General features: G+C 40.1%; 1 protein-coding gene across 1 annotated transcript in view; it reads right to left on the bottom strand.

Moving 5' to 3' along the window:
- nbr1b (NBR1 autophagy cargo receptor b) overlaps positions 1-24,937 on the bottom strand; it is a 126,911-nt gene that overhangs the window by 37,519 nt on the left and 64,455 nt on the right. Inside the window, exon 14 of the mRNA XM_062050609.1 lies at positions 4,251-4,326. Coding sequence (XP_061906593.1) covers positions 4,251-4,326 — 76 coding nt within the window. The remainder of the gene's footprint in view (positions 1-4,250; positions 4,327-24,937) is intronic.

Raw genomic sequence — 24,937 nt, 5'->3', positions numbered from 1 at the left:
TGAGCCCAGACATTGATGAACTAGCATCCAAGAAAAGATGGCAGGTATCTGGCTTGGGCACATCAGATTAGATCAGTGTGTTGCAAACTGAGCAGTTTAAAGTCCTGAATGGTTGGTTTATTCATTATTTTACCAGTATTTTCAAATGTATTAGCCTATGGAAAAAGTTAATGTTGATATTTACCTTAGAAGGCTGCAAATAGAAAAGAGGCATTCAATTTTTATTTAAATTGTATTTGATATGCCATTGATATTTTTTAATTATTATTATTATTATTATTTGAAACTCGATTTTGCATGTCACTATAAAGTTATATAAGCCTTGATTGTTCAATATTTAATGCAAAACTTGTTTGGGTCCCTATCAAAAAGGTTAATTTGTTCAACCTTGGCCCGCGGTTTTGTTCAGTTTTAAAGTTTGGCCCACTCTGTATTTGAGTTTGACACCCTCTGATGTACAATATTACAGTATATACAGTATATGTGACAGCAGCAGCAAAAAATAAAGAGTAGATCCAGCAGGAAATAGAAAATAGACATTAAAAACGAAGAGAAGTAGCTAACATGTCAGGTGTCAGGTAATAGGCAGATGTCATATATTGCTGTATGGCGAGTGATTATACAGCTGGATGGAGTGTGGAATGAAGGAGTTCTTGAATCGCACAGTGCAGGAAGGAAGCTGGAGGAGCCCGTTGGAGTATGAGCTCCGCTGTCCCTTAAGTGTCAGGTGGAGTGGGTGGGCAGGATTGTCCATGATGGCGAGCAGTTTGTCCAGTGTCCTCCTGTCCCTCACTGACACAAGCGCCTCCAACTGCGTGCCAATAGTTTGGCCGGCTTTCCGGATCAGTTTATCAATCCGGTTTGAGTCCCTTTTGCTGGTGCTGCTCCCCCAACCAACCACTGCAAAGTACAGTGCACTGGCCACAACAGACTGATAAAATATCTCCAACAGCTTGCTGCACACATTAAAGGACCTAAGCTTCCTCAGGAAAAAGAGTCTGCTCATGCCCTTCTTGTAAACGGCTTTGCAGTTGTCCTTCCAGTCCAGTCTGCTGTTCAAGTGGACTCCCAGGTACTTGTACTTCTCCACTACTGCCACCTCAAGGCCCTGGATGTTGATGGGCTCCACTGGGGTCACTCTCTTCCTGAAGTCGATGACCAGCTCCTTGGTCTTGTCCACATTAAGGACCAGATGGTTCGCCTGAGACCACTCCACAAAGTCAGCGATCAGTGTCCTGTACTCCAATTCCAGTCCCTCTCTGATACACCCGACCACAGCAGAGTCATCAGAGTATTTCTGCAGGTGGCAGGACCTGGAACTATACTGGAAGTCTGAGGTGTACAGGGTGAATAGGAAAGGAGACAGGACGGTCCCCTGTGGAGCACCTACACCACTGACCACAGTATCCGACAGGGAGCTCCCCAGTCGCACAAACTGGGGCCTGTCAGACAAGTAATCAGTGATCCAGGAGACAATGGATGAACTGACACCCATCCTGAGCAACTTGTCACTCATCAGAATTGGCTGAATGGTGTTAAAGGCACTGGAGAAATTAAAAAAAATGATCCTCACAGAGCCCCTCCCACCATCCAGTTGAGAGTGAGCATCATGCAGCAGGTAGATAACAGCATCATCCATTCCTACATGGGGCTGATATGCAAACTGTAGAGGATCCAGGGAAGGAGCCACCAGTGGTCTCAGCTGATCCAGCACAAGTCTCTCGAGGACCTTCATGACCTGGGACGTCAGGGCAACAGGTCTGAAGTCATTTGAGCCCGATGGGATGGGCTTCTTGGGCACCGGCACTATGCAGGATGTTTTCCATAGCACTGGTATCCATTGTAGCTTCAGACTCAGGTTGAAGATGAAGTGCAGGATCCCAGTTAGCTGAGCAGCGCAAGTCTTCAGGACCCAGGGGTTGACTCCGTCATGGCCTGCTGACTTAGCTGGATTGACTCTCTCCAGCTGCCGTCTTACATGTCCAGGTGTCAGACACACCGGGCTGGCTTTCTCAGTGGGGGTGGAAGTGGGGGGGAGGGGAGGGAGGAAAGAAACTGCTGTGGCAGGTAAAAGAGAAGGAGTTAGTGTATTGAAGTTCAGGGGAGGTGTGAGAACAGGAGTAGTGGGAGGAGGGCCAGTAAGGGGTGCATTGCTAAATCTATTGAAAAACAAATTCAGCTCGTTGGCTCTATCTACACCCCCATCCAGCAGTTTGGCTTTATTGTTGAAGCCTGTGATGGCCTTCATTCCCTTCCAAACCTTACGAGTGTTGTTCTGTTGGAGTTTAGCTTCAAGCTTCCTTCTAAAGGCATCTTTCCCTTCTTGTAGCTGAACTTTAAGCTGCCACTGAATCCTCTTCAACTCGCCCTGATCACCAGATCTGAAGGCTAGCTTCTTTTTATTCAGGAGCACCTTTAGCTGGCTGGTGATCCAGGGCTTGTTATTTGGGTAACAGTGGACAGTTTTTGTAGGGATGATGGAGTCCTCACAGAAATTGATGTAGTCAGTGATGCAGTCTGTGATGCTGTTGATATCTGTCCCGTGAGGCTTACAGAGTACTTCCCAGTCTGTAGTCTCAAAGCAATCTTGTAAGGCTATGCCAGCCTCTATGCTCCTCATTTGCACTGATTTAGTTGAGATGGGCTGCCTCCTTACAGCAGGAACGTGTTGAGGTGTTAAAAGTACCAGATTGTGATCAGACCGTCCCAGGGGGGGCAGGGCAGTGGCTCTGTATGCATCTTTTGAATTAGCATACAGTAGGTCCAGAGTTTTATTTTCCCGTGTTGCATAGTGCACATATTGATGGAAAGTGGGTAAAATAGAGTCCAGAGAAACATGATTAAAGTCACCCGAAATGAGAATGAGGGCATTGGGATGTTTGGTCTGTTGCTTAGCAACAGCGGCATGAATGGTGTCACAAGCAGCAGTTTCGTCAGCAGAAGGAAGAAGGAACATACACTCCAATAAAGATGTGACGATCATTGGTACTTTAACTTTTAACTTAACTTAAACTCCCTTGGCAAACAATATTGGTCGAATTCCAACAGCCAGAAGTTCCATGTCCGGCGTACAAACACACTCCTTTACAGTAATATGAGCAGGATTACACCATCTCTCGTTCACCAAGATGGCAATCCCGCCGCATTTTTTCTTACCGCTCAGGAGTGTGCTTCTATCCGCCCGTGAGGTTGTGAAGCCGGGTAGAGACGCGCTGTGGTCCGGGAAGTCCGTGTGTAGCTAAGTCTCCGTAAAGCACATGATACTGCACACGGCGTACTCCTTTTGAGTTTGGGCGAGCCCGAACAATTCGTCCATTTTGTTCGCCAGAGACCGCACATTCTCCATGAGGACAGAGGGAATTGCAGGCTTCAATTTCCTTCTGCGCTCCTTCATCTTTATGCCGGCACGGCGTCCCCTGCGCTTTTTCCGTAGTTCCACGGGAAGGTCCGGCCGCGTTCCCCATAGTGCTGGTAAGGAGAGCGCAAACAGCTCCTCGCGTGTGTAGACAAAAAGTCTGCTGCTCCGTTGATCAAAGCCAAACACAAAAAATAAAAAGAAAAGTAACGAAAACACACAAAAGCGCCCAAGAACCATAATTAGTGGTTTATGGAAGGTAAGAGATTAAAAAAAAAGGGAAGAAAAGTTAAGAATAATACCAAAAATAAAGTAAAATGAAAGGAATTCAAAGGAGCTACTGTGATGTGCTGCAACTCTTCCAGGCGCACTCTAACCAAAAATGTTACTAATTCAACATTTGTTGACCGATTTAAACAATTCCAACACCAACCAATTCAGCTAATTCAGGACATTCATGCTCCTAATCATTTTTTTTTTAAATCCCACTTTTCCCAAAATTCCCAAATTTTCAGGAAGTTCTCATTGAAATGAATGGGACATTTTTCCAAGTTGCACAATTCCCACATTTTTCAAACCATTCCACTCATCCTGGACATTCAAACTAACACTTTCCCAAGTTCCAAACCAAATTCTGGTTTTCCTAGAAATTCAAACTCTTCAACATTCAAAGCATTCCAACATTCAAACTATTATTACATTCATACTACATGTTGTCAGCATTTCACTTCAACTTCAGCATTGGAGCATTAACTCCTCATTTAGTATTTCCTCGTTTATCCCCTCTTAATAAAACACAGGAAACACCGCCTTTTTCCAGCACACGTTGATCTTCTACCTGTGGAAGTGTTATTTGATCTTCTTACCTGTGGGAGTGTTTATTTGATCTTCTTACCTGTGGGAGTGTTATTTGGGGCACTCTCCAACTCTTGAACAATGTTGATGTCCAACAACTCAAAAGAGAGAAGATCCTAGATGACAGAATGACAGGAGAGCATTGATGGCTATTACTGGAATACTTTTGTACACACACACACACACATACACATACACATACACGTTTACTTCGCCAACAGGGGACTATCGGTTTTCATCGACCAAGTGTGGTCCTCTATTTCTGGTCATTTTAAAAATACAAAAATATAATACAGAGTTTAGTTTGAAGTTCTTTTGTCATAATATAACTTCAAATGTGTTGTTTTTTATTTTTTTAAAGCAGTTGCCAAGAGGGGACTTGAATCTTTAAGTGATATTTACATATCTAAGAGGGGACTCCATTCACTGCAGCAGGGGTGCTGTCTGTGCCTATTGTTTCACTCAATGAGTGTTTGCCAACAGCAACTGTTGCTTCTGTCAGTCTTAACAGTACAAGAGGGGACCTTCTAGTGAAATAGTGTATAAAAAGAAATGCTCTGGAATCTATCTTTAACAGTAAATATATTCTATTGATGTGAATCACAGATCCCACAATTGTCAGAAATGTTTCCTCAACATGTTGTAACGCTAGCATGGGCTAGGCGGGTTAAGAGTGTAACCCGTGTGACAGAAGATGGTTCGTCTAGGAGCCTGAGGTATAAAAGATGACGACAACTAGTTATCTTGGTTTCGACTGCATTAAATGTATTGAAACAAGAATATAAATGACACAGATACAGCACTAAGCATTTGTTTTCTAACCTAATGAATACATAAATGCTGGAGTCTAAGTGTCGCTCCATACCATCTAACAGGGGATCAGTGTCATTTTGTACAGGCAATGAGGGGACTTCCAAGTGGGAACCATCTTTTCTGTTTAACAGCACTAAGTAAAAAATAAATCTACACATTAAACTTTCTTTGAAGGTCTGTATACTATTGTGCAGGTTCTGACATATGCTGTAGGTAACTCCATCAAAAAGACAGACGATAGCTTTAAGGCTGTTCAAGTGCAGGGAACAGTGATTGTTGATTGATTGAACCATGATAAATTGTGGTAGTTAAAAGTCATGTTATTGTGAAAAAAGATCACTTAGAAAATACTGTCCCTTACATAAGTTCACATTCAAAGAACAGACACACTTTGTGCTCTAAAATATACAAGATGGTCCCCACTTGGATTGTACAACATGACAGAAGTCCCCTGATAAATGGTATGGGGCGACACTCACACTCCTGCATGGATATATTCATAAATTATGGAAAATACTAAATTAAATCCTCATCAATAATCATCTTTTAAGATATATTTCGAACAATTAAATGTGATCATCAATTTGAAATTTGCAAGTTAACTATGGACAATCATGTGATTAAAAACGATCAAATATTTTAATTGATTGACAGCCCTAGTTAGCCCTGTTGTATATATATAAAAAAAATTCTCATGACAAAATGTCCCTTATGAACTATGGAAGAACTGTCTAAAGGCTCTATGGCAAATTATTTATTTTCTACTATAGACAAAGCCGTTAACTATTTTTTTCTAACCAAATGAATACATAAATGCTGGAGTGTAAGTGTCGCTCCATACCATTTAACAGGGGACCAGTGTCATTTTGTACAGGCAATGAGGGGACTTCTGTCATTCTGTACAATCCAAGTGGGAACCATCATTTCTGTTTAACAGCACAAAGTTAAAAACACAATTCTACACATAAAATTGTCTTTGAAGGTCTGTATACTATTGTGCAGGTTCTGACATGAACCTGCACAACCTTGTAGAAAGTGGTTTCTGTTTCAAAAATTGCAGAGAGCTCCACTTCCAAAAGGCACTGAAGGCTATTGTGAAACTTCTGTGAGGAGCCCAGAATATATATGCAATCCTGATATGCAAACCAGCTATCTGTTCTGTGATTGGCCCTTTGGACAGGCCAACCATTTCATACTTCATACTATGTTCTCAAAAAGCTTCTTTCAACATTGTGGGGAAGGGTTTGGTCTTCTGTTGGATTACAATACAGGTCTGAAAAATGTAGGTCACCATTTTTGATAAAGTTAACTAAAATAAAAAGATGGTCCCCACTTGGATTGTAAAACATGACAGAATTCCCCTGTTTAATGCTATGTGGCGACACTCACACTCCTGCATGGATCTATTCATAAAGTATGGAAAATACTAAATGTAATCATCATCAATATGTCATCAATACGTCATGTGTTTAACAAGATTTTTTCTTTTTTGTGTGTTTCATCAGTTTCGTAGAGACGTATCCTGCTATACCTCTCTGCAGAGGGATATGAACATTTAGTCCCAAACCATAAAGAGGATATTCAATTGTTTGCAAGTAGAAATGCTGCCTGGAAACGACAATTTAAAAATAATGGCAAATCATGGCCTGCGATACTCAAACTTAAACTTTCTCCACTCTGTGAGGATGACCAAATGGAACTTTGATTTTTCATGGAAATAAAAGTAAAATAGCTTTTGAACGTTTGAGACAGAAATGTTTCAGGTGTTTTAGACAAAAGTGTGGAATGTGGTAGCTTAGCAGTGATCTCCTTTCCCCTCAAAACGGCCCATCAGTATGACTCAGACAGAGTACCTTAAGCTATTGTTATTTGATGGCTACTTACCAATAAAAAAACAGCCAAGGTAAATCTGGCTTTGCATTTGATAGGCACAGGGACTTGCAAATGATCATCCTTGTATCGTCTGGCTGCTTTTAACGGGACGGCGTGGCGAAGTTGGTAGAGTGGCTGTGCCAGCAATCGGAGTGTTGCTGGTTACTGGGGTTCAATTCCCACCTTCTACCTTCCTAGTCACGTCCGTTGTGTCCTTGGGCAAGACACTTCACCCTTTGCCTCTGATGGCTGCTGGTTAGCGCCTTGCATGGCAGCTCCTGCCATCAGTGTGTGAATGGGTAAATGTGGAAATAGTGTTAAAGCGCTTTGAGTACCTTGAAGGTAGAAAAGCGCTATACAAGTATAACCCATTTATCATTATTTATTTATCATTTAAATTAATGTAAAGATTTAGTATGGGAGGACCAAAGGTGTTTTAGACAAAAGTGTGGAATGTGGTAGCTTAGCAGTGATCTCCTTTCCCCTCAAAACAGCATATCAGTATAGAGTCAGACAGGGTACCTTAAGCCAGCAGTTCCCAAACTTTTTTTCCTGCGCACCCCCTTCTACGTCCCAACCGGGTTGGCGCACCCCCAATCCCCACTTCAAAAAGAAGAAAAAAAAACGCAACAAAACTTTGTTTTATCGCCATATAAAGACTCATGTTTAATCATGTGCAAATAACCAGAACACGCATGACAACATCAACAAATATCCAACAAATGGGACAGCCAAGGCACACGACTGACGTGTGCAAGATCTGCTCATGTGTGATACGGGCAATAGACGGGCAGACGACCGATCTACATGACCACTTTATGCGCCTCGCAGAAGTTAAAAGAAATTATGATAAACAAAATATCACAGAGCATAGAGCAGGATTGTGAACGTTTCATGTCTCATGACAATTTACATTCTGGTGCTCATGTGTGATCCGTGCAAAAGACGGGCGGACGACCAATCTACATGACAACTGTTGCGTGTGCGCCACGCAGAAGTTAAAATAAATTATGATAAACAAAATATCCCAGAGCATAGAGCAGGATTGTGAACGTTTACAAGGTCTCATGTCAATTTACAATCTGCAAAATGTGTCTGTGTTGACCGACTTCCTTTTTTTAGTTAGGATATTGATAGCCAAGGTAAATCTGGCTTTGCATTTGATAGGCACAGGGACTTGCAAATGATCATCCTTGTATCGTCTGGCTGCTTTTAACAAATCATTTATATGAATAATGATTTAGTATGGGAGGAATGCCAGGAATGTCACCAAAGATGTATGACCATGCACAATCAAGCATACCTGAGTCGAGTCGGTCTGAGTTGGATACAACATCTCGGCTATGAGAAGTTAGCAACCTTGGAACTCACTGTAGAAAGGCCTAACGACTATCGTCAACTCCAGGTAACCATCCCCCACACTGCAGATGATCAGACTGGCACATAGTGGAGGCCCTTAGAGATATTTTCGTTCACTTTTGTCTAAAAGCACCAAATTTGGCACAGGTGTAGCTCAGGGCATACTTAAATGATTTAGCTAGGACGCCCGCGCTGGTGACCTTTGGGGTCGCCACAGCGGCCAATCAAATATGGCCGCCACTTGTAATAGCTTTTGTCTCTAACATTTGAAACAGATGAGCTACAAATGTAAACTTGGTGTCTATTTCATGTGTTTTGACAATTAGAAATGTGTTGGAATGCTCATTTTTATTTTTTGGGTGTGTCTAGACGCCTAATTTGCATATTTCCAAGTGGTGTTTTGCTATTTTGAAGACATCCGACGTAACTTAGGCATTGTTATGAGTAAAACCTGGTGCAACATGCATGATTCCTTTCTAATGTTTATATGAAATGTCGGGGGGGGGGGGGGGGGGGCTGTGGTTGTGACATTGGTTTTGCTTAAAGGGCAACTACTCTTTGGCTACTTGCGGGGGAGGCCACATGGAGGCTGTCTTCTTCTGTCCCTTTTTAAAAATTTTTTTTGGGGGTGGGGTGGGGTTGATGTCGTTTTTGTTCACCAATTACAAACCCCGTTTCCATATGAGTTGGGGAAATTGTGTTAGATGTAAATATAAACGGAATACAATGATTTGCAAATCATTTTCAACCCATATTCAGTTGAATATGCTACAAAGACAACATATTTGATGTTCAAACTGATAAACATTTTTTTTTTGCAAATAATCATTAACTTTAGAATTTGATGCCAGCAACACGTGACAAAGAAGTTGGGAAAGGTGGCAATAAATACTGATAAAGTTGAGGAATGCTCATCAAACACTTATTTGGAACATCCCACAGGTGAACAGACAAATTGGGAACAGGTGGGTGCCATGATTGGGTATAAAAGTAGATTCCATGAAATGCTCAGTCATTCACAAACAAGGATGGGGCGAGGGTCACCACTTTGTCAACAAATGCGTGAGCAAATTGTTGAACAGTTTAAGAAAAACCTTTCTCAAGCAGCTATTGCAAGGAATTTAGGGATTTCACCACCATCAACGGTCCGTAATATCATCAAAGGGTTCAGAGAATCTGGAGAAATCACTGCACGTAAGCAGCTGAGCCCGTGACCTTCGATCCCTCAGGCGGTACTGCATCAACAAGCGACATCAGTGTGTAAAGGATATCACCACATGGGCTCAGAAACACTTCAGAAAGCCACTGTCAGTAACTACAGTTGGTCGCTACATCTGTAAGTGCAAGTTAAAACTCTCCTACGCAAGGCGAAAACCGTTTATCAACAACACCCAGAAACGCAGTCGGCTTCGCTGGGCCTGAGCTCATCTAAGATGGACTGATACAAAGTGGAAAAGTGTTCTGTGGTCTGACGAGTCCACATTTCAAATTGTTTTTGGAAACTGTGGACGTCGTGTCCTCCGGACCAAAGAGGAAAAGAACCATCCGGATTGTTATAGGCGCAAAGTTGAAAAGCCAGCATCTGTGATGGTATGGGGGTGTATTAGTGCCCAAGACATGGGTAACTTACACATCTGTGAAGGTGCCATTAATGCTGAAAGGTACATACAGGTTTTGGAGCAACATATGTTGCCATCCAAGCAACGTTACCATGGACGCCCCTGCTTATTTCAGCAAGAAAATGCCAAGCCACGTGTTACATCAACGTGGCTTCATAGTAAAAGAGTGCGGGTACTAGACTGGCCTGCCTGTAGTCCAGACCTGTCTCCCATTGAAAATGTGTGGCGCATTATGAAGCCTAAAATACCACAACGGAGACCCCCGGACTGTTAAACAACTTAAGCTGTACATCAAGCAACAATGGGAAAGAATTCCACATGAGAAGCTTAAAAAATGTGTCTCCTCAGTTCCCAAACCTTTACTGAGTGTTGTTAAAAGAAAAGGTTATGTAACACAGTGGTGAACATGCCCTTTCCCAACTACTTTGGCACGTGTTGCAGCCATGAAATTCTAAGTTAATTATTATTTGCAAAAAAAAAATAAGTTTATGAGTTTGAACATCAAATATGTTGTCTTTGTAGTGCATTCAATTAAATATGGGTTGAAAAGGATTTGCATTTCATTGTATTCCGTTTCTATTTACATCTAACACAATTTCCCAACTCATATGGAAACAGGGTTTGTACTTGACAAAAGCTGCACCCAGTGTGCGCATCCAGGTTAGTGTGCTGGACCCTCATTGTTTTTGCATGGCTTTGAGGAGTCCTGGTCCTTGAAGATTGGGAATCTAACAGGAGTTACTGCTGGGACTTCAGGAACTCCACTCACATGGGATTTTGTACAGAGACCTGAAGCCTGAAAACATTTTATTTGGTAAGTGAAACTTTTTGGATGAATTATCTTGTAACATACATTAATTTAATAATGTCATGTTATAATTGTGTGGATGTTGTTGCAATTGGTATATGAATAGGGATTTTTTTCCCCAGATATCAACGACAAACTGTATATCACTGACTTTGGAGCAAGCAGAAAACTAGATCTTGCACAAACGGCTGGATCATTTTCTTGGTCCAGTTATGAGGATGTTGGAGGCATTCAATGCAAGTACAAGAAGGAATCAGATATACAAGTAAGCTGGGCTTGAAAATATCGATTTAAATGTACATTATGATGGTATTTTCATCCATTATCCCCACACTCAATTATGCCATATTAAAATGGTTCTTCATGTTAATATTCATAGCACACTCATATAATAATAATAATAACAATAATAACATTATTATTATTATTGATTGTGCACAGTTTGGCCAGTAAATTGCTAAAATGTATTTGCAAAGAAATGTCTTATTTACATCATTATTTATAATGAATCCATTACATTTTAGGTAGCAGGGTGCTTGGTGCATTATATCCTGACTGATGGGCAACATCCCTATCAAACTACAACTCCCTACTCCAGTGACCCAGTGGGGCTATCTCAAAATGTGAGAAAAGGCAACTTTACTCTTCAATGTGAAGAAAGACTGATGAGCCAAAAGGGAATTATTTCAAGAATGCTGAGTAGAACATTGGAAGAACGTCGTACTATTGAAGAATGCCTTCAAGCTATCAAATGTAAGTGCACAACAATTAATACTATGCATTAATTGTTCACATTAATAAAATATCGATAGATTGGAAAAGGTATATTTTAATCACTTCTGTGAAAATAGCAGACCCTATTATGTATTTACAGGTTTCACACGTCCGTCTAATTTCACTGGAACAACAAACATGTCTGGCCACAAGAAAAAGAATGGAGTAAGTACTTTTTTTTAAGAGACTTTAGGTATTGTCAAGTTTATTTACTGTTTGAAAACAACGATTGTTCCTGTTTTGGGCTGTAAATTAACATGTGGTACTGCTTTATTTGTTTTTTTCTAGATTAGTCAAAATTTAAAGGCCTACTGAAACCCACTACTACTGACCACGCAGTCTGATAGTTTATATATCAATGATGAAATCTTAACATTGCAACACATGCCAATACGGCCGGGTTAACTTATAAAGTGCAATTTTAAAATTTCCCGCCACACTTCCGGTTGAAAACGTCTAGATATGATGACGTATGCGCGTGACGTCAACAATTGATACGGAAGTATTAGTACCCCATTGAATACAATACAAAAAAGCTCTGTTTTCATTTCAAAATTCCACAGTATTCTGGACATCTGTGTTGGTGAATCTTTTGCAATTTGTTTAATGAACAATGAAGACTGCAAAGAAGAAAGTTGTAGGTGGGATCGGTGTATTAGCGGCTGGCTGTAGCAACACAACCAGGAGGACTTACTTGGATAGCAGACGCGCTAGCCGACGCTAGCCGCCAACCGCACGGATGATCGGGTGAAGTCTTTCGTCGCGCCGTCGATCGCTGGAACGCAGGTGAGCACGGGTGTTGATGAGCAGATGAGGGCTGGCTGGCGTAGGTGGAGAGATAATGTTTTTATCATAGCTCTGTTAGGTCCGGTTGCTAAGTTAGCTTCAATGGCGTCGTTAGCAACAGCATTGTTAAGCTTTGCCAGGCTGGGAATTATTAACCGTGTAGTTACATGTACATGGTTTAATAGTATTGTTGATCTTCTGTCTAACCTTCCAGTCAGGGATTTATTTATTTTGTTTCTATCTGCATTTGAGCCCGATGCTACCATGTTAGCCCAGTAGCTAAAGAGCTTCGCCGATGTATTGTCGTGGAGATAAAAGTCACTGTGAATGTCCATTTCGCGTTCTCGACTCTCATTTTCAAGAGGATATAGTATCCGAGGTGGTTTAAAATACAAATCCGTGATCCACAATAGAAAATGGAGAGAGTGTGGAATCCAATGAGCCAGCTTGTACCTAAGTTACGGTCAGAGCGAAAAAAGATATGTCTTGCACTGCATTCTAGTCCTTCACTCTAACTTTCCTCATCCACGAATCTTTCATCCTCGCTCAAATTAATGGGGTAATTGTCGCTTTCTCGGTCCGAATCGCTCTAGCTGCATTGAAAACAATGGGAAATTTTGAGGAGTCCTTCCTCTGTTGACGTCACGCTACTTCCGGTACAGGCAAGGCTTTTTTTATCAGCGACCAAAAGTTGCAACTTTATCGTCGATGTTCTCTACTAAATCCTTTCAGCAAAAATATGGCAACATATGGCAAGTTTTTTTTGGGGTTTTTTTGTGTTACAGGACAGGACCATTGCAGCAAATTGCTGTCCCCAAACACCAGATGAGATAGACATCTCAGAGAGTATTCTCAGCGATCAGCTAGAGATTACTAGCAGTGACCTTAAGGATTCATCTTCTCCCACTGAAGAGGAATTATCTGTGTGTGAAATGGTAATTATTGGTTTTATTAGGGTACAAGTGTAAGAGGTGGTTAAATACATATATGATATCTTTGTGATATGATAATGATGATAATTTTGATGATTATGACAGCTTATGAAAACCCCAAATTCAAAATCTCAGAACATTTTAATAATTACATATAATCACTAAAAAAAGGATTTATATCTGAAAAGTATAATCATGCATACTATATGTACTCAGTACTTGGTTTGGGCCCCCTTTGCATGAATTAATGCTTCAATGCGGCGTGGCATGGATGCTATCAGTAATTCTGTAAGGTAAGGCAAAAGGGGTCCAACATTTCTGTTTGGGGTTTTCATAAGCTGTAAGCCATAATCATCAAAATTATAACAAATAAAGGCTTGAAATATCTCACTTTGCATGTAATGAGTCTATATAATGTATTAGTTTCACTGCAATTTTAATTACTGAAATATATGAACTTTTGCAAAATATTCAATTTTTTTCGAGTTTCACCTGTACATGAAAACGTTGTACAAATAGGTAACGCAGGCATGAATTTATTATATTATTTTTTTTATTAATAATACATTTTCTTTCTCTTTTTTTTTCAGACAACTGAGCCACACGTTTCCCTTTCTCTGGAAACATCAGATGAAGAAGACTAACAAGCAGAAGAAGACGAAAAAGTAACACGCACAAGAAAACCACCTTCAAAAATGGATAAAACTGTTCATGAAAGTCACCCTCAACAACGTCATATAAACGTGAAAATGTCCTCAAACAAGGAACACCAGCGGATATATGACAAGAAGAATTACTGCCTTTACTGTGAGAAGCCGTTTGCGAAGCTCACAAGACATCTGAAGCAAAAGCACGCTGATAAGGTTGAAGTAGCTAAGGCACTTGCACACAGGCAAGGTTCCACACAGCACCGTCTTCTGCTGGAGAAAATACGAAATATGGGGAATTACCACCATAACTGTTCAGTGCTATCCTCTGGGAATGGACTAATAATACCAAAAAGACAAGCAACCTATCGATCCTCAGCAACAGACTATCTGCCTTGCAAGTTTTGCTTCGCTATGTATGTCAGAACTGACCTCTGGAGACATCATAAGCGTTGCTAACTGCAAGTGAAAAACGATGGACTGGTGAAAAGAAAAGTTCAGGCAAGTTCTTCCCTGATGTTGCCCTTGGACACAACAATTTCTACCGGACTCAAAGAAATTCTTCAGGACATGACATATGACATTGTTACACAAGTGGTGAAATCTGATGACCTGATTCTTTCACTGGGAGAAAGAATGTTCCTCAAAAATGGAGAAGTTCGACGTCATCGGGCAGACATCAGGAACAAGATGAGGGAACTTGCCAGATTTGTTTTGTCGGCTCGAAAAATTGACAAAGACGTTATCTTTTTGAAGGACTTGATCAACCCAGGAAAGTTCAACACAGTACTTGAGGCTGTAAAAATATGACTGGGTTTGATGCCTTAACAAACAGATTCTCAGTTCCCTCAACAGCACTGAAACTGCGCCACTCCCTTGTGAAGGTGTCGCATATTGTGCAAGGAGAGGCTCTGCGTCAAGAGGACAATGCCTTAAAGGGAAGGGCGGAACAGTTCATCAATTTAATTGAACTAGAATGGACAACACATGTGTCATCCAACGCACTGAAAACCCTGTACCAGAAGAAATGGAACAGCCCCCAAATGTTGCCTCTATCAGAAGACATCAAAAAGCTCCAGGATCATTTAAAACCCTTGAAGAGTTGAACAAAAAGGCTCTCATTGACCATCCATCAAAAACGTCATGGAGTGAGCTCTCGCAAGTCACCCTGACACAGCTGATTTTATTTAATCGACGTCGCGAAGGAGAAGTTTCAAGGATGGAAGTACAGACATACCTGCTGAGAAACAAAAGCAGTATGCATGATGAAATTCTGAAGAGCCTGTCACAATTTGAGAAGACATTGTGTCAGAATCTCATCAGGGTGGAAATCCGGGGGAAAAGAGGCCGCAATGTACCAGTGCTGTTTACAACAAACGTACAAGAGTCTGTGGAACTTCTGATAAAAACAAGAGATGAGGTTGGAATTTCCCCAAGCAACCCTTACATTTTTGCCCGCCCATATTTTGGATCTCTGGAGAACATTCGTGGATGTGACAGCTTAAAGCGATAGTCCGAAAGCTGTGCAGCTCAACATCCAGAAAACATCACATCAACAAAACTACGCAAGCATGTAGCGACAGTGTCACAGCTCCTGAACCTTCAAGCTCACGAACTTGACCAACTAGCAACATTCATGGGTCATGATATTGAGGTCCATAGGGAACGTTTAAATGCAGCTGAAGAGGAGTCCAGCGACTTGGATGCAGAGGATGTCCAATCTGAACAGACTGCCACAACAAGTCAAGAAGGCAAGATTTTCCTCCTCATGCAGTTATATTAATACATATAGACACTATATTGTGACTCTAAATTATTAAATGACGGCGTGGCGAAGTTGGTAGAGTGGCTGTGCCAGCAATCGGAGTGTTGCTGGTTACTGGGGTTCAATTCCCACCTTCTACCTTCCTAGTCACGTCCGTTGTGTCCTTGGGCAAGACACTTCACCCTTTGCCTCTGATGGCTGCTGGTTAGCGCCTTGCATGGCAGCTCCTGCCATCAGTGTGTGTGTGAATGGGTAATTGTGGAAATACCGTCAAAGCCCTTTGAGTACCTTGAAGGTAGAAAAGCGCTATACAAGTATAACCCATTTATCATTTAATTTTTATTTTTTTAACTTTTTCAGGAAAGGATGGACATTCTGATCAATTGGCTGCTACCTCAAGACAAGCAATTGGAGACATTCAAAAATCAAGTCCAATGGGTGCGTTATTTAGTTGACTAAAGAATATTATCTCCATGGAACACCTTGATATTTTGTTAACTTGTTAACAAACTATCATGGTGTTCCATGGAGATAATATTCTTATCTAGAGAATTACAAGAATTAATAGTTGTCATTTGCCTTTATCCATTAATTACTTTCTCAATTTATTTATAGCTAAACCCAGAAGACCTTTGTCAAAGACCGAGAGACAAGCTGTTGAACATCATTTCAAGGACTTTCTGAAGCAAATGAAGATCCCTGGAAAAACTGACTGCCAAAGATTCTTGATTGGGATAGTGGAAGAGACTGGAAAGTAGTGAAATACTTCATGCACAACAAAATAAAGTCTATAAAGAGGAACTTGTGCCAATAGAAGACCAATAATCTAAATTAACTGCTGAATACTGGGAGCTTGCACTATGGAGCATTAATGTAAAGTGCCTGAATACTGGGAGCTTGCATTATGGATCATCAATGTTATGTACCTGAATACTGGGAGCTTGCATTATGGATATAAAACTTTTGCATTTAACCTGATTCTGATTCCTTTTTCACATGATAACAAGTCAGTGTTCATGTTTTTGTGAAATTAAGCCATCTAGCTGACTGGTCCTTTGCCTTCTGGGTAGCCCTTTATTTAATACAGTGTCATACTTGACAATGGTTAAGCAATCCATTAAAGCTGAGCATTTAGATTCTGTTACAAAAACATATTAACATTGTGCTGGACGAATAAATATGACAATAGTTGAGATTTACTTGAGTTACTATCTTTTCGTTACAATAGATTTTTGTTATTTCCTCTATTCATGAAAGCAGGAGTGTGAATGTCGCTCCACGCTATCTAAGAAGGGACTTGTGTCATTTTGTAATAGCCAACAGTGGACCTCTGTCATTACATACAAAAAAAGTTATGTTATGTAAATCAACAGACACAATGCATTCCTTTAGCTGTAGACTAAGCACACAAGTTTGTAGTTGTAAAAAAACAAAAACCTTATTAAGTTTAGAAGTTTGTGTTCATGTCTTTTGTGAAATTAAGCCATCCTCTAGCTGACTTGTCTGTTGTATCTCAGACAAACTTATGATTTCTGGGCCTCTGTCCTATATACCATGCTAAATTGTTCTCTGGCAATATCCAAAATAGCAAGTTCTGTTGTTGCTATTCTTAGATATATAACTTATAGATATATAAGCTGTAAATACAACTCACTCAAAAAGCCACAATGACAACATTGTTGGGGCAACTTTACTTGCAAAATAACACTATATATATATATCATAATTAGATTCTTATTATCTCTTAAGAATCTCTCTCTATCCATTTTGCTTATTTATTTCTTACTCATCCATGTTGGAGTGTGAATGTCACTCTATGCTATCTAAGAGGGAACTTCTGTCATTATGTATCAGCCAACAGTGGACCCCTGTCATTCCATACAGTATAAGTGTGGACCATTTTCTGTAATGCAAATCAACAATTCTAATGCATTTCTTTAAAAGTAGATTGGGGACTGACGAAATTTTAAATGTTTTTAAATATTTGTTTATTGATACAAATGAATAGATAGGTTTTTGTTGGACTGTTCTATTCCTAAAAACACACTAACAAATCAAGTTTGACAAATTATTATTACATTTGTTGAAATTATTATATTTTCCTTACAGTATATATAGTTATTTCCTCTTTTCATAAAAGCAGGAGTGTGAATGTCGCTCCACGCTATCTAAGAAGGGACTTGTCATTTTGTAATAGCTAACAGTGGACCTCTGTCATTACATGCAAAAAAAGTGTGGAACTTTTAAGCTGAGCCTTCATATTTTGTTGTTTGCATGTTTGAAGAGACTGGTTTTCTTTACTAAGTAGGATGTTTAACAGCCCTCTACAATCTGAATAACCCTAGTGTCCAAATAACTCTAAATTAAGTCTTTATTACTTAGAATATGCTCCCCGCAGTGTCCAAATAACTCTAAATTAAGTCTTTGTTACTTATAATATGTTCCCCTAGTGTCCAAATAACTCTAAATTAAGTCTGAGGCTGCAGGCCGTTCACACAATAGAGTATTTGAAGCGACGTGTGTGAAATGGGCATGAACTTCCACCTCTGGCCAGCAGAGGCGCTGCCAAGTATGGACTAAACACTCACACACTTTCAGGTCCCCTCTTGGCAAATTTGAGAAAATGCACAAAAATGTTTTAGGCATATTTTTAGCTTGATTTAAAGGCCTACTGAAAGCCACTACTACCGACCACGCAGTTTGATAGTTTATATATCAATGATGAAATCTTAACATTGCAACACATGCCAATACGGCCGGGTTAACTTATAAAGTGACATTTAAAACTTCCCGGGAAATATCCGTCTGAAACATTGCGGTATGATGACGTATGCGCGTGACGAAGTCCGAGTAACGGAAGTTATGGTACCCCGTAGAATCCTATACAAAAAGCTCTGTTTTCATTTCATAATTCCACAGTATTCTGGACATCTTTTGCAATTTTTTTAATGAACAATGAAGGCTGCAAAGAAGACAGTTGTAGGTGGGATCGGTGTATTAGCAGCGGACTACAGCAACACAACCAGGAGGACTTTGTTGGAGCGCTAGCCGCGCTAGCCGCGCTAGCCGCCGACCTCACCTTGACTTCCTATGTCTCCGGGCCGCCAAACGCATCGGGTGAAGTCCTTCGTCCTTCTGCCGATCGCTGGAACGCAGGTGAGCACGGGTGTTGATGAGCAAATGAGGGCTGGCTGGCGTAGGTGGAGGGCTAATGTTTTTAGCATAGCTCTGTGCAGTCCGGTTGCTAAGTTAGCTTCAATGGCGTCGTTAGCACAGCATTGTTAACCTTCGCCAGCCCGGAAAGCATTAACCGTGTATTTACATGTCCACGGTTTAATAGTATTGTTGATTTTCTATCTATCCTTCCAGTCAGGGGTTTATTTATTTTGTTTCTATATGCAGTTAAAGCAAAATGCTATCACGTTAGCTCGTAGCTAAAGCATTTCGCCGATGTATTGTCGTGGAGATAAAAGGCACTGAATGTCCATTTCGCGTTCTCGACTCTCATTTTCAAGAGGAGTGTTTAAAATACAAATCTGTGATCTACAATAGAAAAAGGAGAGTGTGGAATCCAATGAGCCAGCTTGTACCTAAGTTACGGTCAGAGCGAAAAAAGATACGTCCATCGCTGCCTCTCAAGTCATTCACTGTAACGTTCCTCATCTACAAATCTTTCATCCTCGCTCAAATTAATGGGGTAATCATCACTTTCTCGGTCCGAATCTCTCTCGCTCCATTGTAAACAACGGGGAATTGTGAGGAATCCTAGCTCCTGTGACGTCACGCTACTTCCGGTACGGGCAAGGCTTTTTTTTTATCAGAGAGCAAAAGTTGCGAACTTTATCGTCGATTTTCTCTACTAAATCCTTTCAGCAAAAATATGGCAATATCGCGAAATGATCAAGTATGACACATAGAATGGATCTGTTATTCCCGTTTAAATAAAAAAAAATCATTTCAGTAGGCCTTTAAGGCATGACCAAGAGGGGACCTGAAAATTGTCCCCTCTTGGCTGTTCGTGAAGGTGTTACGACGCCATAGTCCCCTGTTGGGAAGGTGGGCAAGAACACACACACACACACACACACACACACACACACACACACACACACACACACACACACACACACACACACACACACACACACCACCACACACACACACACACACACACACACAGACACACACACACACACACACACAAATTCTTGTATTTGTTACCTTCTTGAGACCTCCGAAAAATGCCTACCTCTAGTATTATGACAATAGTTGTAATTTTACTCAACGCAAGTCAAAATGTTACAAGAAAAACTGAACATTTGTGCAACATTATGATAAAAGTTGAAATTTTACTGAAAAACAGTGGCAATTTTACAAGAAAAGCTTAACATTTTGGCAATTTTATGAAAAGAGTTGTAATTTTACTCGCCAAAAAGTCACAATTTTATTAGAAAACTAATTTTGGCAATATTATAATAATAATCAGACTTATACTTGGCAAAATTATGACAAAAGTCATAATTTTACTCAAAAAATGTCACTACTTTACAAGAACGACAAAAAAATTGGCATTATTGTGATAAAAGTCAGAATTTTATACGACAAATGTCACCATTTTGCATTAAAAAGTAATAATTTTACATTAAAAAGTAATAATTTTACATTAAAAAGTCATAATTTTACGAGAAAATATTGCAATATTACAGAAACAGAAACAATATGAGAAATTGTTCCCAATTCTATAAGAAAAAAGTCGACACATTGTGAGAAAAAGACTGCTTTAAGTAAAAATTTTTGTTGTTGAATTTTTTGTTTGTAATTGGTTTTAATCTTCATTATTTACTTCATTTTATTACAGTATCTCTCTACATACTTTTTTTTTTTTTTTTAATACATTTTGGTCAAAGGGGGCGCATTTCAATTTCTTACACACACTTGTTATTTCATATGTTGACCAGAGGGGGAGCACTTTTAAAAGCGACACACAGTCAATCTGAAAAATCCCTCCTTTTTGGGACCACCCTCATTTTGATAGATTTCACCACCAAATGAGACATTCTCTATTAGATGCAATGTTATTGGGACCATGATTTATGTCATCACTTGTTCACACCTTGTAATATAGAAAATACTTTTCCTTCTTCATGTCTCAAGAAGGGCAGAAATACAACACACACACACACACACACACACACACACACACACACACACACACACACACACACACACACACACACACACACACACACACACACACACACACACACACACACACACACACACACACACACACACACACACACACACACACACACACACGCGCTGGTGTCAACATGCTTGGTCATAACGTTGGTCTTTCAAGGAGATTGGTGCATGCTGGGAAACATGACAATATCTTAATTATTCCTAAATGCATGTAATACTTTATTTCCTGGTGCATGTGAAGGTAGTGACCATGTTGTTGTATTAGCATATCAAACGGCCACATGCTAACTTCTGTAACCAGCTGTACTCTAGTTCATTTTCCTCTTAGCTAATTTGAAATATTGACTCACAATCCCAACACTCAGTGACTCACACATCTACCAAGCTGTTTTCCCTTTAGGGCGTGTATAGACCCCCAGCTGTTGCCAGGTGGGAAATGACTTAAAATCTTACAAAACCCCAAAAGCAGTGAAATTGTCACGTTGTGTAAATGGTAAATAAAAAGAGAATACAATGATTTGCAAATCCTTTTCAACTTATTTTCAATTGAATAGACTGCAAAGACAAGATATTTCATGTTCACGCTGAGAAACTTCGTTATTTTTTGCAAATAATCATGAACTTAGAATTTAATAACAGCAACACATTGCAAAAAAGTTGTCACAAGGGCATTTTTACCACTGTGTTACATGGCTTTTCCTTTTAACAACACTCAGTAAAGGTTTGGGAACTGAGGAGACACATTTTTGAAGTGGATTTATTTCCCATTCTTGCTTGATGTATAGCTTCAAGTTGTTCTCCCTTCTGATATTTTAGCCTTCATATTACACCACACATTTTCAATGTCTGGACTACAGGCAGGCCAGTCTAGTACCCGCACTCTTTTACTATGATGCCACGCTGTTGTAACACCTGGCTTGGCATTGTCTTGCTGAAATAAGCAGGGGCATCCATGATAACGTTGCTTGGTTGGGAACATATGTTGCTCCAAAAGCTGTATGGACCTTTCAGCATTTGGGCATTAATACACCCCCATACCATCACAGATGCTGCCTTTTACACTTTGACCCTAGAACAGTCCAGATGGTTATTTTCCTCTTTGGTCCACAGTTTCCAAAAACAATTTGAAATGTGGACCACAGAAGACTTTTCCACTTTGCATCAGTCCATCTTAGATGAGCTTGGGCCCAGCAAAGCGTTTCTGGGTGTTGTTGATAAATGGCTTTGGCTTTGCATCGTAGAGTTTTAACTTGCACTTACAGGTGTAGCGACCAACTGTAGTTACTGACAGTGGTTTTCTGAAGTGTTCTTTAGCCCATGTGGTGATATCCTTCACACACTGATGTGGCTTTTTGATGCAGTACCGCCTGAGGGATCCATATCATGGCTTACGTGCAGTGATTTCTCCAGATTCTCTGAACCTTTTGATGATATTACGGAGCGTAGATGGTGAAATCCTTAAATTCCTTGCAATAGCTGGTTGAGAAATGTTGTTCTTAAACAATTTGCTCAGGCATTTGTTGACAAAGTGGTGACCCTCACCCCGTCCTTGTTTGTGAATGACTGAGCATTTAATGGAAGCTGCTTTTATACCCAATCATGGCACCCACCTGTTCCCAATTAGCCTGTTCACCTGTGGGATGTTCCAAATAAGTCTTTAATGAGCATTCCTAAACTTTCTCACTCTTTTTTGCCACTTGTGCCACCTTTTTTGAAACATGTTGCAGGCATCAAATTCCAAATGAGATAATATTTGCAGAAAATAACAAAGTTTCTCAGTGTGAACATGAAATATCTTGTCTTTGCAGTCTATTCAATTGAATATAAGTTGAAAAGTATTTGCAAATCATTGTAAATGGCCGCATGTGGCCCACGGGCCGCATGCGGCCCATTAATATTTTCAATCAGGCCTTCCTTATTTTTTTAGACCTTTAACATCAAAAGTGTATTTGCCAATATGATGTGCAGTGCTGTTTTTAAATGACCATAAGTCTTGATCTACAGAAAGTATTTCAATGTCCCTTGGCAAGTTTCACTGCAATAAGGCACTTTTGGTAGCCATCCACAAGCTTCCGCTTGAATTTTTGACCACTCCTCTTGACGAAATTGGTGCAGTTCAGCTAAATGTGTTGCTTTTCTGACATGGATTTGTTTCTTCAGCATTGTCCACTCGTTTAAGTCAGGACTTTGGGAAGGCAATTCTAAAACCTTCATTCTAGCCTTATTTAGCCATTCCTTGACCACTTTTGACATGTGTTTGGGGTCATTGTCCTGTTGGAACACCTAACTGCGCCCAAGACCCAACCTCCAGGCTGATGATTTTAGGTTGTCCTGAAGAATTTGGAGGTAATCCTCCTTTTTCATTGTCCCATTTAAAGCCCCAGTTCCATTGGCAGCAAAACAGGCCCAGAGCATAATACTACCACCACCATGCTTGACGGTAGGGTGGTGTTCCTGGGATTAAAGGCCTTACCTTTTCTCCTCCAAACATATTGCTGGGTATTGTGGCCAAAAATCTATTTTTTTTCATCTGACCACAGAACTTTCCTCCAGAAGGTCTTATCTGTATCCATGTGATGTCAGAGTGTGGACAATGCTGAAGAAACAAGTTTGTGTCAGAAAACCAACAAATTTAGCTGAACTGCACCAATTTTGTCAATAGGAGTGGTCAAAAATTCAAGCAGAAGCTTGTGGATGGCTACCAAAAGCGCCTTATTGCAGTGAAACTTGCCAAGGGACATGTAAGCAAATATTAACATTGCTGTATGTATACTTTTGACCCAGCAGATTTGCTAACATTTTCAGTAGACCCATAATAAATTCATAAAAGAAGCAAACTTCATGAATGTTTTTTGTGACCAACAAGTATGTCCTCCAATCACTCTATCACAAAAAAATAAGAGTTGTAGAAATGATTGGAAACTCAAGACAGCCATGACATTATGTTCTTTACAAACGGGGACAACGTGGCGCAGTTGGGAGAGTGGCCGTGCCAGCAACCGGAGGGTTCCTGGTTCAATCCCAATCCACCAACCTAGTCACGTCCATTGTGTCCTTGAGCAAGACACTTCACCCTTGCTCCTGATGTGTCGTGGTTAGGGCCTTGCATGGCAGCTTCCGCCATCAGTGTGTGAATGGGTGAATGTGGAAATAGTGTCAAAGCACTTTGAGTACCTTGAAGGTAGAAAAGCACTATACAAGTATAACCCATTTACCATTTACAAGTGTATGTAAACTTTTGACCACGGCTGTATGTACTAGTATTGTGAGTGCTGGTGGGGGTCCTACTTTGGAAAGTACCCCTTTTAGATCACATTTAGTTCCCTTTAAAACCTTCACATGTTGCACAATGAGATGTAAGCATGGGGTAAAGTGTACATTCCTGTAATATTTTTATTAGCATTTCTGTAATCTAGTAACAGCATTTCACGATTAATATTTAAAAATGAACATTCCAGTAGAACAAGCACACGTCTGATTGGGGAGTCCGAGTGTAATGACCTGGAATTACACTCTATGTCTGGTGTTGGAGTTGTCCCACTTTTTGTGTGGCCTTAAACGCATCACTGGCCAAGTGCCTAATGTGGGCGTGTTAGTGCAGCCAGTGTTGATCTGACAAAGAGTTGGTGGTATTTGTAGCAGTTTTTGCTGTGGTTACGGCCCACAATAAAGAGTTTTGCTCGATTCGCGTCCCCCTTAAAGCGCCTCGACAGACGTTAGAATAATTGATAATCATTTGTCATGGCTTTATTTTGTTCAGGTGGAGTTTGAGGGGCACGTACCTTAGAGGGAACGTTGCTTGTAAGCCACTTGACTTTGAAATCAACTAACAAAGAGCGCCCCCACCTGGCTGTAAATGTGATGATGATACAATTCAAACATGACTAAGTATTTGATCGACAGTCTTTCATTTTAATTGGGATTTTTTTGAAGATGATTTTATTTTATGATTTAAATTTAATTTATGATTGTTGTTGTGATGATTTTACTTTGAATTATCATCATTTTTTTATTATTTATTTTATTGACATTTCAATTATAATTGTTTTTATGATTTTACTTTATGATTTTGATTGGAATTCTGATTACTTTTAATAATTTATTTTATTATTTACATTTGAATTATAATTGTTTTTATGATTTTCAA

Source organism: Entelurus aequoreus, linkage group LG06 (genome assembly GCF_033978785.1).
Source record: "Entelurus aequoreus isolate RoL-2023_Sb linkage group LG06, RoL_Eaeq_v1.1, whole genome shotgun sequence".
NCBI lineage: Eukaryota > Metazoa > Chordata > Actinopteri > Syngnathiformes > Syngnathidae > Entelurus > Entelurus aequoreus.
Note: the sequence above shows the minus strand (reverse complement) of the source record. Positions and strands in the feature narration are given on the sequence as shown.